The sequence below is a fragment of the Eulemur rufifrons genome, chromosome 7, assembly GCF_041146395.1.
Source record: "Eulemur rufifrons isolate Redbay chromosome 7, OSU_ERuf_1, whole genome shotgun sequence".
Lineage (NCBI taxonomy): Eukaryota > Metazoa > Chordata > Mammalia > Primates > Lemuridae > Eulemur > Eulemur rufifrons.
The window spans coordinates 65,990,017-66,005,039 of NC_090989.1; the positions used below are offsets into that span (position 1 = coordinate 65,990,017).

At 45.8% G+C, this 15,023-nt stretch overlaps 1 protein-coding gene across 7 annotated transcripts in view; it reads right to left on the reverse strand.

The window, feature by feature from the left end:
* The window catches only part of MYLK (myosin light chain kinase), a 181,978-nt gene extending 170,992 nt beyond the window's left edge, over positions 1 to 10,986 (reverse strand). For 3 of the 7 annotated variants that reach the window (XM_069475122.1, XM_069475117.1, XM_069475116.1), the window contains exons 1-3: positions 10,785 to 10,986; positions 4,708 to 4,773; positions 3,709 to 3,876 (exon numbers count right to left, since the gene is read on the reverse strand). In XM_069475122.1, coding sequence (XP_069331223.1) covers positions 3,709 to 3,876; positions 4,708 to 4,722 — 183 coding nt within the window. In that variant the 5' untranslated portion in view covers positions 4,723 to 4,773; positions 10,785 to 10,986. The other 4 variants (XM_069475118.1, XM_069475119.1, XM_069475121.1 and 1 more) reach the window with 4 other exon arrangements.
* Between the last annotated feature and the right edge of the window lie 4,037 nt (positions 10,987 to 15,023).

Sequence of the window (15,023 nt, forward strand, 5' to 3'; positions counted from 1 at the left end):
ATCAGAACAGCAAGAGTTTTCCCAGAAGCTCCCTAGCTAACTTCAGCGTGAATGTGTGACGAGGCTACCCTTAGCTGCAAAGGAAGCCTCTACATTTGTCCCCAGCATAGAAAAGGGCAAGGGCAAATGGGATTGGTAATGGGTTACGGGCTGCCCAACATATCTGCCACAAGGTGGAAAAGCTCCAAAGGACATGAGGGACTGAGACTCATGGAGATGAAAACTTCATAATTTATAGCTTCTCAGAAAAAGGCATGAACCATACGAGGACACCTATAGTCCCACCTTAATGTCACCCAAGTTCTTGCTAGAGAGAGAAGTTTTATTGGAAGGAGGGGTTCATTAAGTCCTTTGCATAAAAATAGGCATAAAATAGAAAGGGGGGCAGAATGGGCAACAGTTCTTACCTATTTAGGAATAAAAACCAAAAGCACAAGTTTGAAACAGCTTCCCGTTAGCAGCTCAGAATGTGGTAGGAAACAAAGCTTTATAACTTTCTTACATCTGTGGTGTCCACTGTGTTTGCCAGTGATGGGACGGTCCCCAAACGGCCTTCAGAAGAAGCTGGGAGGTCCTAGGACGCTTCACTGGTGGTGGCAACTTGAAGAGCAGAGGGGAGGGAGCGGGCAGAGGTGCTGTGGGCAGCGGCAAGGAGGAAGGACTCCCGCCAGCTGTGATGGGGACCAGCCTGGGCCTGAGACGTAGCTTGAAGATGTAATTTTAAAAAGTTACTCAATTAGCATCGTAGGGGGGAAAGGGCACACCTCAAATCATGGTTTGGGTGTGGCAAAGTCATAACATGTGACCAAAATGTGTGTACCCCCCATAATATCCTGAAATTTAAAAAAAAAAGTTATTCAATTTTTAAAAGTCATCCTGAGACTGACACCAGGACTGGTTTGGTGCAAATAAACACCTCGACAGGGATGTGTCCCAGGACCTGGAGAGAGGGCTGTGCTGCAGGCCAGGTCAAGTGGCCCTGGCGGTGAAGGTCGGCACGCGTGGGAGGCAGATCACCACTGATTGTGCCCCGGAGGGAACTGCACATCTGCAGTGTTTGGAGCCCAGTCTCACAACTAGAGACTCTTGCTGAAAGCCACACCACTCCAGGCTGACACCACCTTACTTTTTTACTTCTCTGAGAGCACCAGGTCAGGAACATCCCCTGTTCAACTTCATCTCTGGTATCAAAACCACCAGCTTCCTTATTCTGGGATCATTTGAGGTGGCCCTTCCCTGATGCAGAAGTCTCTTTGCTACGCTAACCGTACGCACTTGCACCACACTAGTTTACAGAGCACTTTCCTTTACAGTCTTTCCCTCTGCGTTTCCTTCTACAAGTTAGCCAGACGCTCTGCCTGAACATGTCCCTGGGATGGTCTTCCCTCTGCATATACTAGACACCAGTAGGCAGCCAGGGTGTTGGGCTGGGTTAATTCCAGTCAGCGCTAAGTAGCAAAGCAGCACTGCGGTCTAACTCATAAGGAACACATGCATTTTGATGTATAGTTCAAATGCAATACGCAAAGTCTCATCAACATAAGAAAAATAAAATTGTCACATAGAGAATGCTATATTTTAAGAACACTGCAGTCAACACTGTGAATGCATTAAATGACTCTGAATTGTTCACTTTAAAATGGTTAAATTTATATAAGTTTCAGCCCATTAAGAAAAATACTATATTTACTATACTACACTTTCTGACTTTATTACTACTTTTCTCTTGACACCCTTTGGGCCAGAAATACAGAAACAGCCAGTGGTTTTGTTCAGATAAGGAAACCTGAGATTCACAGACGCGATGACTTGCCAGTCAGAGGATACTGGGCATCAGAGAACTCCAGTGTGCTGACTCCTGGCCGCTGCTCAGTCTATGAAGTTTCTGAATCAAGCATCGCAAAGGCATGGTTCCTTCATGACTCCAAAGTCAGCAAAGGAAGCAAAGGCATCACCGCACTACAGGGAAGCTAAACCCTGTCTTCCTCTCCATGTTTGTCTGAATCGAGGAGGAGCTTGTCTCTCAGAAGCAGTGTGGCAGGAGGCGGGGTGTGGAGATAAGATCCATTTTGCTGTCTAAGCCATTTCTTAGATGTTTGTTTTTAATTTTTAAGCATAAAATTCAGTGTTTTATAAGTACCATATATTCAAAGAGTTGTAGAAACACCACCACTATCTAATTCCAGAACATTTTCATCATCCCAGAAAGAAATCCCATATTTACTAGCAGTCACTCCCCATCCCTCTCTTCCCCTGGCAGAGGGAAAGAGTGTGGCAACCACATCTACTTTCTGTCTCTATAGATATTCCCATTTTGGAGATTTCACATAAATGGAATCACACAATATGTGGCCTTTTGTGTCTGGCTTCTTTCACTTAGCATAATGTTCTCAAGGTTCATCCATGTTGCGGCAAGAATCAGTAGTTTATTCCTTTTTATGGTCATTTAAGAAATTTCTGAATCCCCAGGTTTCTTTCTGTTGCTTCTTTCCTGCTAGCTATGAAGAAGAGGATGGGAGATCGAAGTCAGGGTCACAGAAAAGGGCCCTCAGCCTGGCAGTGCCCAGAGAGAAGAAACAGACCCCTCAGGACAACCACCAACATTCCCCCACAATCTCCTTCAGGTGAAAGACAGGAAAGGACTGCTAGGCCAGCACCATCAGCAAACAGTGTCAACTACCCAGGTCTGTGCCCAACAGACAACTCATTGCAGCCCAGGCCACTTTCAGGGTGACAACCCCTGCACACTCTCCAGACAGCCATTAGCCAGACTTGCCACTTAAACAAAGGTAGGGTCCAGCATCATCCAAAGAGAGTCATACGTCTGCCCCCTGCTCAAGCTTTCAGGAGCTCACTCTTAAACTATAAAGTCATAGTGCAACTTGGGAATTCCTCTCATCTCAGTTGTCCTTTGCAAGTGCTCAGATGAAAGCCTTCTAGCTTCTAACGCATTTCCTGGGGTAAATACCCTGTGATTAATCCCAGGACAGATATTACTTGTCAGCCCCCCTGACAATCATATGCATCTCCATGTCAAGCTGATTGGACATACTGGTGGCCTGAGCTGGCAGCTTCCTAGAAGGCTTTCTGATTGGACGTAACACTAGATATTCTTACATCTGTTCTTCAATATTCTCATCTTCTTCTCCCCTTTAGTGCAAGGTAGACAAGGAATCATTATGTCCATTTGCAGAAGAAGAAATGGAGGCCTAGTAAGGGCAAGAGACTAATACTCATTTGCAAAAGGTGATGGGACTGAAGTAAGGGGTCCTTTCTCCCACCCCCTACTCTGGGCGTACCAAGTGGATGATAGAAGAACATCTAGCTAAACACTCCCTCCAGGGAAAAGAGAAAAATTGTCTAGATTTGAGGGCACATATTTAAACCCACGCTGTATTCTTCCTGCCACCAGCCCATGTCTTCTTCTATAATTAGGTAGCATGTACCCAGAACACAACCCATGTTAACAGCAAAACATCGCAGGACAGTCAACTTGCAATGTCCCTCGCCCCCCTATCCCAAGTTCTCCAACACAGCCCACAGCTGGCCACAAACAAAACAAAGAGAGAAAAGTGGCATATATTCACTTTACATGAAGGTCCGGAAGAAAATCAGGACTTCTGCTAGGTCCAGCCAGCTGAGGAAAAGGCCTGAGGAGCGACGGCCCCCGCCCGCCCCCCAAACCTCCCCAGCCAGCCACACTCTTACCCTCCCTTCAAACTTGGCAGTGGATCCTTCTTTGATGCAGAGGTTCCGAGGGGGCAAAATGAAAGCAGGGGCCTCGGTCAGGGGCACGGAGCCGACTCTCGAGGGGTCCACACTGAGGGACGTTTTGGAAACATGTGATGAGGCGACCAGCTTCACATCCCCCATGGTCTGCAGGAAGGAAGAAAGCAAGAGGACCAGGTCAGATCAGACAGCACAGTCCTGTCTTCCCCTCGGGCACGGGCATGCCAGTTGGCTGGAGTGGGTTTCTCGTGGAGCAGGTGCCCAGGTAGGTCAGTGTCCCCTAGGGTCCTCTCTGGGAACGAGGCATCCCAGACACCAGCGCCAGGGCCATGCCCGCCTCCTCCAAACCCTACGGAGAGCTTCCATCTTTTCACTGCGCTCTTCCTCCAGGAAAGGGGCAGCTGGGGAGAACAGGGAAACTGGATGGTTTTCAGAGTTTTTACAGTAGCTATCTAAAATCTATATTTAACAGTTATTAATCCTTCAGAGGCAACATCTACATTAAGCACCATGGTAGACAGCAATAGCTGCTTTTGCCTGAAATGCACACGCTCATGGCTGACAGAAAACCAGGATCCATACTCTAAGAAAGGAAGGTTGTTTGGGGTTCATATGGCAAGGACCTTGGGTGAGGTGAGGTGAGGGTTTGTGGTTGAATGGAGGGAAGGACACAGGCTAGGCAGGACACCCCACCTCTGGGGATGAGATTGTGACAAAGGCTCAAAGGTCACAGATCGCCAGAGAAGGGAGGCGTTCACGATTATTCAGGCTAGCTCCTTCCTTTATAACTGAGGCCCACAGAGGGCAAGTCCCTTGCCCCAGGAGACAGAGCAAAATGTGGCATCCCTGGCAAGAATACCTCAAGCCCGACTCCTGGTCCAGGGCCCAGTGGGGACTAGACAAGACGTGGCTCGGGGCTGGCAAGGTTAGAGGTTAGCGGGAACAAAGGGGCTGATGTGAGAAGTAATAGATGACTACCCATTGCAGCAACATTCAACTCTTTTGTGATGTTTGTCTCTTCTCAACTTTAAATACACTTCAAACCTGGAAAATATCAACATGTTAAAATAATAAACTACCATTTATCAAATACCCACTCTGTTCTAGACACTGTATTAAGCACTTGACACATTATCTCATTTGTTTTACTCCTCAGAACAATCCCATGAAATAGGTATAGTCATCATTTTGCAAATGAAGAAGGTGAGCTCAGACAGGTGGAAAAACTTCCCCATTATCCAGCTATTGAGTGGTAGAAGTGGAAGTTGAACCCAGATTTGTTAGTTTCTAGAGATCTTTTGGCCACGCTATAAGCCTAAAGGGAAAAACGTGAAAATATACATAATTCTATCACACAGAATCGTGGTGCATCTCCCTCCAATTTTGTTCCTATGAATATAGAAAAACACATATTTTACATAGTTGAAAGCACATTATATATATACATATATATATATATATATATATATCTGTTTCCTTTTCTTCTCCCACAACTTTTCTTAAAATAAGGGGAAAAGTTGCTTTCAAGAAATCTGATTTTAAAATATTCCATCATATGGATGTATAACTTACATAACTACCTCCCTATTCCTGGTCATTTGGATGGTTTCTAAATCTTTTATGATAATAAACCCTGTGACGAGCTTATTTGTGCCTAAATCTGTCTGAATCCCTGACGATTTCCTTAGAATTGATTTCAAAAGTGGAATCATTACAGGTACAAATCGTAGTTCTCAGTTGCAAACAACAGAAACTGGCTCTGGTTCTCATAGACAGAGAAGGGATTTGTTGAAAAGATGGCGGGCGGGAGGGAACTTCCAAAATCCATAGGAAAGGCTGGAGAACCAGGCTGGGAAATGGCTGCAGTTGAGAGAAGCTGGGCAGTCAGACTCCAGTCAAGGTCATTGGACACCCCCTGCCTAAGTATCCCTGTTGCGGGTTCCAAATCCAGGTGGGAGCCTCACCAGGCTGGGACAGCCCCAGGTTGAGGACCACATCTTACCATGAAATCCCTGGTGCCCAGGCATGGGACAAACATCTACTGACTGAAGAGAAACCGTATTCCTAGCTTCTGCTTTTCTGTTCATGTTCTTTGGCTGTCTAGTCACACACTTAAATCCTGTGCTGTGTGTCAGGTAAACTGACACAAAATAACAGTGCTCTCTGGAGCATATAATTAGCTTGTTTAAATTTAATAATATCTAACAAAAATAAAATAGGGACATAGCTTTTGAAGTTCAAGTTAAAGTAACAAAGTGACTAGGCTTGGTTGTAACAGGGCACATCCTCCGCTTGATAAAACCAGCTTTCTCTTTCACTGATAAGGTATTAGCTTTGCAAACCAAATTCCTTTCCAAATGATAAGACTCACAGGCTCATTGCAGTAGGTAACAACAAAAGCAAACATTTATGTAGCACTTACTATATGTGGGGAATTCTTCTAAGCACTTTAAAAATAATAAATAGCTCATTTATTGGAAAGTATGCTTACATTTCTGTTTTATAGCCATATATTCTATAATACTTGTCTGTATAGGTACCAAAATGCAAAGAAATGTGTTTTCGGAACACATTTGTCAGCTCATAACGTCAAGAAGTTTCCTTTGCAAACTCTTCCATTCACTAAAAGAAAACAGATTGTGATGCATTTTTTAGAACCATACTTACATTTGTGTTTTAGAGCCAGATATTCCAACTTTTCCTTATTTATAGGTACCAACACACAAAAAAACACGTTTTCATAACAAGTCTGTTAGTTCAAAAGGTTAAGAAATTTCCTTGTTGAACTCTTCTTTTCACTGAAAGGTAACACATTCTGATGCATCTTTTGGAAAGTATGCTTACTTTTGTGTTTTATACCCATACAACAACACTATGAGATAGATAAGCTCACCATCCCCATCTTATGGATTAGAAACCTGAGGCACAGTGACATTAAGAAATTTGTCTAGGGGCCGGGCGCGGTGGCTCACGCCTGTAATCCTAGCTCTCTGGGAGGCCGAGGTGGGCGGATCGTTTGAGCTCAGGAGTTCGAGACCAGCCTGAGCAAGAGCGAGACCCCATCTCTACTAAAAATAGAAAGAATTATATGGACAGCTAAAAATATATATAGAAAAAATTAGCCGGGCATGGTGGCACATGCCTGTAGTCCCAGCTACTCGGGAGGCTGAGACAGGAGGATCGCTTGAGCTCAGGAGTTTGAGGTTGCTGTGAGCTAGGCTGACGCCACGGCACTCACTCTAGCCTGGGCAACAGAGTGAGACTCTGTCTCAAAAAAAAAAAAAAAAAAAAAAAAAAAAGAAATTTGTCTAATGAACACTGTCCTGGTGGCAGGCACTCCGAAAGCCCTGCCTATAGAGTGTATCCACGTAACAAAAACTTTTGTACCCCCTTAATATTTTAAAATAAATAAATAAAGCAACCAATAAAAAAATAAAGAAAGGAAAAAAAAAGAAATTTGTACAAGTTCATGCATTTAGTAGGGGGCATAACTATTGTTTGAACCCAGGTATCTGGTACTGGATCCCGTATTCTTACCCACTGGGCCCTCTCGCCTCTTGTGATTGCTCAGAGTTAGCTGGTGGGAAAGGGGCTTTGAAGCTGGGATGCCAAGGGGGAAAGTTGACAGCCGCCACCGCATACATATAGAATTTAAGATTTTCTGTGTGTCGAAACATACCATCAACAACATTAAAAAATGGATGATAATCTAGGATAAAATGCTTGCACAAAAACAAGGGACTGGGAAACTTTACATACACGAAGAAAACAGCCCAACAGATAAATGAACAGAGGACGTGACTTGGACAGTCCACAGATGACAGATCCATGACCAATAGACACATGAGCACTGCCTAGTCCCAGCGATAACCCAAGAGTGCAAATTAAGAGCACGCTATTATGTCTTTAAACTAACCAAACTGACGTTTAAAACGAAAGAGAAAACCCAATGCTGGTGAGACCAGGGTGAGAAGGGTGTGCTCACACCTTCCTGCATGGAACATAAACTGGTGTAATCGTTCTTGCAAGGAATTTGGCAAAAAGATTCTGAAAAAACAGTCCATCTCTTTTCCAATAATCCTATATCTAGAAATATGTTATTGGAAAGGAATCAAAGATACGGCCCAGAATTTATTTATAAGAATTCTAATTGCATTATTTATAGAAAAAAAACTAGATATATTTTTAACAATCCAGTTAAATATCCAACAGTGAGAATTAGTTAAATACAGTAGAATATCAGGCAGTTATTTGAGTATATATTTATAAGGAAAATAATGGCATGAATTTGATGACAGAGAAATTTTAAATTAATAAAAATTATAGAAAATTTCAAACATACAGAGAAGTAGAAAGAACGATAAAATGAGCACCCCAAATACCCACCATCTACATTCAACAAATGACATTCTGCCAGATTTATATCATTATATTTGTGTGTATGTTTGTAGAATGACTTTAAAGGAGTCATGGTATGATTTGAATGGCAAGAATCGGGTAAGTTCATTCACTCAAAATATATTTAGTGACTATTTGTTACACTATTTCATAACACTGTAGTTAAAATTAAAACCATCCAATGATAAAAACACATATTTATTGAACAGCTACCATGTGCCAAACCAGGCACTAGGTATACAGCAGTGAGCAATTACACGTGTGGGGAGTGTGTGTTTGTGTGGTGTGTGGTAACAGGGCAGGGAAGGATGGGGCTCCGGCATCCTGCACAGCTACCCAGAACCACACCCCAGAGGGAACGCTGTTCCCTGTCCTCCTCTGCTGCCCCTGAGGCGAGGTGACAGATACACGCTGTGCAGCCAGGACCAGGCGCAGGGCTGGGGGGCAGGGGGACAGGGATCACAAGGATCAGACTTTTGTGACCCTGCTGCAAATCCCGGGGCACTGCTGCTTTCCAGCTGTGGGCTGGCCAAGGTACTTCAACTCTCTTGGCCTCCGTTCCCTTTTCTGTCAAATGGAATCATAATATCAACCTCACAAGGTTGAAGGGAGGATTTGAATAAGAGTGCATACAAAACACATGGAACAGCATAAAAGGCATTCGATAACGGTAGCTGTCAGCATCATCTTCATCCAGTTCCCAAACCAGTCTCCCCACCCTGAAGACACAGACGCTTTCACCAGGACAGCAGGAAGGCCAAGCCAGCCTGCCATGTTCAGGCGAGGGTATCAGAGTGGGATTCCTGGATGACAGCAGCAGGAGGCAGATGGCGGAATCCCATGAGAAGGGCCTGAGTTCCCTGGGCAGCTTCCTGCAGCACCTTCATGTCCACACTAGCAGCACCATTTAACCAGCAAGGTGTATGTGCCCAACATGTGCTGGGCACCATCGCATTCAGTCCCCGCAGTTCTGCAGGGCAGTTCTGACTATCACCCTTTCACAAATAGGGACACCAGGGCTCAGAAAGCCGACTATGCTTGTTCAAGTCCGCACAGCTAAGAAGTGGAAACCAAACCAAGGTCTGACTGCAAAGTCATACCCCGCTGGCTTCCTGGAGGCCCCCGAAGCCCAGCTGATGCGTTCCCTGCCATCCCCAGTGACGGGAGATGCGGCAGCAGAGGCTTGGGAGCTGCAGAGAGGAAGCGGGGCAGGCAGTGCTCCCCCGCTTCTGCTCTCGGCCTGGCTTTGGAGGACACAGGACTCTTCTCCACCTCTGCTTTCAGGGCAGCTGGCCTGGGAGTGGGGAGATCAGGCCCAGGACCCTCCTATAAATCCTCCTGATCTAAGATCTGAAGTCCATCTAAACCTCCTGAAGGCCCCACATGCTCTCATCAAAAGGAACCTGCTTGTCCTCAAGAACGCGTTCGACAGGAGTCTTCCATCCTCAGAGAGGCCTGACTTCAGGTTAGAAACGGAACAGGCAAGTCAGTACAGCAAGGAAACATCTAGTCCCCCGTGAGGTGGTATCCGGGAGAGTTACTCAGCCATCACGCAGGCAGGACCAGAGCCCAGTCCCAAGCTGGTCAGTCACACCAAACAGCTCTGCTCACCCGCAGCCCATCGCCCCACCCCCTGCCATCCTCAGCATAAACAGATTCCTGCCACACGATTAATGGTAACTGACATATTTGGAATGCTCTCTCAGAAAAAAAATTAATAAAACAAATCAAACCAAACCATCCTTGTTCCTCTTTAATCCCTTGTCAAGCCTGTTGATCACATTCCAATAAAGAAAACCAAACAGGCTGGGTGATTTCTCCAATAATTTCTCTATTGTCAGAGTGACACTCAGTGGCTAGACTCAAACACATCAGCTGGGGGGGTCTCATTCAATACAAATTAAATGCAGATTACTTACTTATGTCTCTCTAAATAAGAGAAAAACAGGGGAGGGGTCAAAACAAAACAAAACAAACAAAAAAAAAAACAGTGGTCCAAGAGCTAGGAGCTCCTTCTCCCTGACCCCCTGCAATGATTTTTGGGCCAAAGCCCACCTCCAATAAGGTTTTCACAAGTAACATAAATGTATTAATCATTTGAAGCAGCATTGAGTTAATTTGACTTTAATTTGGTCAAAAGCACTTTAAATCGTCTTTGAACCTAGAAAGGAACACTTTCAACTACAGCCCAAAGAGACTGCAATTCTGAAGCAAAAAGATCTAGAAAAAAGTCAAAAATCAGGGATCAAGTTATACAGCAGAACAAGTTTAAAGAAGCCAGTGTCCCCTTCCCTACTCAAAGTGTACACACTGCAAATGGTCGTTAAATATCTCATCAGTTTACAGGGCATCATGGAAACACCATACCTCTCCTACAAGGAGGGGCTCCCAGGCAGGCTCTGAAGTCGGCCGTGAACCTCCCTCCAACGGCACACATCAGAGGCCACAGAACCACCCCTGTGCGAGTGCCCCCGGCACTGACAGCTCCACTCTCCCCACCTTAATCCTCTCTGCAATGCACTCAAATCCTGACACATTCCCTAATCACTCCTAATCCGGGAGTGGGCTGCTCCTCGGCTGTGCCAGGCTGACTTGCCAGTGACCCACCGGAGCAAAGCAGGGCAGGGCCACACGCCAGTGAATGGGACACACCTTACCGTGGCTTCTTCCCCAGCAGCTGTCACATGAGTCAGGATGCCAGGCAGCCACGCTTCACCACCGTACCGCAGAAAATCCTGTCCAAGATCCAGCAGAGAACGGAGAGTGGAGGAGAGCTGCGGACGCCACAGAGCCCAGGGCCAGACCGAAAAAGTTAAGGGGCTTTTGTTCTGACTCTGCTCGCAGATGTTGCAACTTGCCTTGCACTGGGCAGCCAACTTCACCCGGTCCGGGAGATCTGTTGTTCTAATCCGCCCAGCTGGGGCGACCTTTGAAACCCCTGGCTGCCTCTGTAGAGGCGCTCAATGGAGTCCTGGGGAAGCCAAGGTGGAAGCTCACAGGTTTTTACTTGTCCAGAGCTGCAGATTCTAATCTGAGTGTGGAGCAAGGGGAGGACTCTGTCAAGCAGAGAGCTGAGCACTTAGAGAGGCTGGGCACTCTCCCAGCTCCACATCTGGCCTGGAACGCCACTCCAACCCTTGGCACATCTGGCCTGGGATTACCACCCAGGGCTCACGAGACATTTGCCTCCTGAGACCCAGCTCTTTCTTCCTTAAGCTGAAGAAGCCCTGTTTATGATCCCTAGAGTGGGAGGCAAGCTCAGAGAACAGATGAACTGAGAACTTCTGTGCTGTGGTTCTCGTAAGGAATTGGGCTGAGACGTGAGCCAGGCTCCACAGACGGTGGTCACGTTGAGCACAAGACCTTGCCGTGCTGGTCCAGTGGCCCCGGAGAGCCCCGGGAACTACCCTTGGAGCACACCTCTAAACTGAGGCAGCAGGATGATGCCCCACCCAGACCTTCTCCTCTGGGGAAGAGGAGGTATTTTCACCATTCCCAAGGAATCGCTCATCCTATGCAACTCACTCCTTGAGACAGACCGTGGACATCTGAATCAGCAATGCCATGAATTTAAGCTCTTCCATCGGGTCATGTCTGATTTTTGAGGAGCTAGTATTCTCCCAACAGCTAGGAGACCCCCTACCCTCTAGCTCAGCAATTCTCAAACTCTTTGGTCTCAGCGTGGGGGCCCTTTTATGCATCTAAAAATTATTGAGGATTCCAAAGAGCTTTTGTTTGTGAGTTATCGTATCAATATTTACTGTATTGGAAATCAAAACTGGGAAATATTAATTCATTTAAAAATATCAATAAGCCCATTATATGGTAACATAACATTTTTAAGAGAAAAATGTATTTTCCAAAACAAAAAAAAAAATAGTTTAGTAAGAAGAGTTGTTCATTTTTGCAAATTTCTTTAATGTCTGGCTTAAGATGGCTAGATTTTCATATCTGCTTTTGCATCCAGTCTGTTGTGACATCACAGTATTTAATAGCTGCTGGAAAACTCTACTGTACACTTGAGAGAGAATGAGAGTGAAGAAAAGCAAACGATGTCTTCTTACAAAAGTAACTTGGACCTCATGGGCCCCTGAAAATCTCAGGAACCCCCAAAAGTCCCCAGGGCACACTTTGAGAACCACCACTTTAGCCTATCTCCCTACTCTCCCCGTTACCATCTACTCTCATTTCTGTCCCTCTTGAAATACACACAAGGAAAGGGAAATGTTTTATATAAGTACCAGTGTGCAACTTTAAGGAACAGGTGAGGAAGAGCATAATTCAAGACCTAATTTGATTCCTTCTCTTCTTTCAAAGAGAATAACTGAACACTGTGGACCAGACAGGTTGGAAGCCTGAGACAGACACTGATGCAGACAATACCTTTAAGTCAATTAAGCCCTTGGCCAACACTGAATATACACCCCAGACTCTAAAAGACCTTGCATATGGCGATATTAGAATATTTTATGGCTAACAAAGGAAGAAATGAATACAAAAAAACAATGCTGCTCATCACTGCAGAATGGAAGTGAATCCAGATCTCAGTCTTCTTAGACAGAAGTCTCTGGTGCGCAACAGGACTGGAAAGGCATTTTCAATTGGACAGAACCAACATGATGATTTGGACAAAAACATGGAAGGTGTCAAACCTGTGGGTTACACTAAGCAGGGAGGGACCACTAACATATTGGATGTTAACTATTACCCTGAAAGATCAGCAAATGGACTGGAGCTTAAAGGACATTTAAGGGAAAAACAATTTTTAAATTCCTATACTTGGGCTCAAAAACAAAAACAAAACATTTGCCCAAGTACAAAATGGCTGACTGGAAACAGTAACCACAGATTTCTGTCTCCCTGGGATCAGGCCAAGTCTCATATTAGAAGCACTCATCAAATCCTTTGTTTTCTTCATGCCACACATCACAGTCGGCAGTCTGCAGTCGTGTGGTCACGTGATTCACAGCTGTCTCCCCGGGAATGCAAGCCAGGCCAGGTCACAGGTCCTGTGTGTTTCACTCACCACCCTATCCCCAATGCCTAGAATGTTGATGAGCATGTAGTAAGTTTCCAATAAATATGTGTGGAATGCATGAGTAAATAGAAATCCAGGTTAAAAAATTGTAAGAGGTCACTTCCAAATGACAATATGCTTAATTTTGTTGAATAGGGAAGGAATCCTGAGAACTGTAGAGCACATAAGGAAAGGAGCAGGTGAACAGGTCAGACTGTAACAAACCTCTAGGACCTATAGGTATTTGACTCCAGACACATGGATGCTACTCCCAGCTCTAACTAAACCCAGCATATAACTTGTGCGTTCTTTCTACTCTTTGTTTCTCAGTCTTCCTGGCTGTGGAATGGGCATAATCACACCCTGCCCTGGGTACACTCCCTGGGTTTACTGCTGGCATGTCTGTACAACTTGAATCCAGGTCCCTGGGTTCCCACATGGAAGCACGCAAAGCCAGCCCCATCCTGTCCCCCACAAGTGAGTTCTTCCCTGAGCCACCTGGCAGCCTCTCCTTCCCCATGGCTTCCTGGGCCTTTCCTCTTGGAAAACACAGTAAAGGAGGGTCTGGGCTTCTGCAGGCAGACAAGCTGCCCACGTCAGCCAGGCCACATCAGCAGAGCAGCAGACCAAGGGTGGGAGGAGCTTGTCTGCTCAGCAGCACAACATCAAGTGCCCACATCTTTGGCAGAGAGTTATTTTTAAATTTTCTTAAAAGGGGACACAACACACACATACACATACACAGATCAAATCAAACAAACACACTCAACCACACACACACAGTGTGAAAGAGCAAGGCCTGGTCTCCTGGAGCTGCTCTCTTCCTGCTGGGATTCTTGCTTAATTTGGGATTTAATGAGAACAGGCTGAGAGAAGCTTGCTGCAATAAAAGTCATATGCAAAAGAAATCAAAGCCAGAACCAGAACGCTGATTGTAACTAAATTAGCAAAATGCACATTCTAGCAATACTCCTAAAGTTCACTTATTTCATTACCAGGTCTCACCCCTACGGAAGTAAGCTTGGGATATCAAGCGTGTCTACTGAGCTCTCATCACCACCATCTCCTTCTCAAATGCCACACCTCCTGTCTCCATTCTGCTAGCAAAACTGTGCATTTGTTAGCCCCCCTGAGATGCTCGGTGTGCGTGCTCAGTGAGGGGTACTCACCACACTCAGTCCAGCAGAGACCAGGAAATCAACTTGGGGAATAGGAACAGAGCTCCTGGCTTCCCTCCCCAGGATGCCAGGGAGGCGAGGACAGGATGCCAGGGAGGCGAGGACAGGCCGCTCTGCAGTCAGACCAGTTGTCTTCTCCACTGCTAACCTGTGTGGCCTCATTCATCTGCAAAGTGGGGCTACTCCTAATACCTTCCTGCCTGCAGGATTGTTGTAAGGGTCAGCAACATGTATGAAAAGCAGCCCCAGCCTAGTCTCTGGATAGAATAGGAGCTCAATCTATGAGGGCTGCTTTTGTTAATGCGGTTGTTATTATTATTTTAAAGTATGTCAAAGGCTCAGAGGATTAAAGGCAGCCTTGCTGAAGGAGGGGGCTGCAGGAGAAAACAGGAGACAGCACTGGCGGGTGCAATGGCGCGGAAGAGGCAGCGACTCTAGTGCTCACCGTGGCTTCACCCTAACCAGCTGTGTGACCTTAAGAAAGTCACTTCCCTTCTCTGATCCTCTTTCTCTAGATGGCCTGAAAGGTCTCTCTGGACCCTTCCTGCCCTAGCGCACCTGTGTCTCTAGGACTGCTGCCAGCTCTCCACAGGATGCACAGCAGGTAGGAAAGGTTCCTGCAAGGGGAACTAAGCCCAGAGCAGGGACAAGATGCTGTGGGCACCAGGAGAGGGGGCAAAGCCCTACCTACCAGAAGAGAC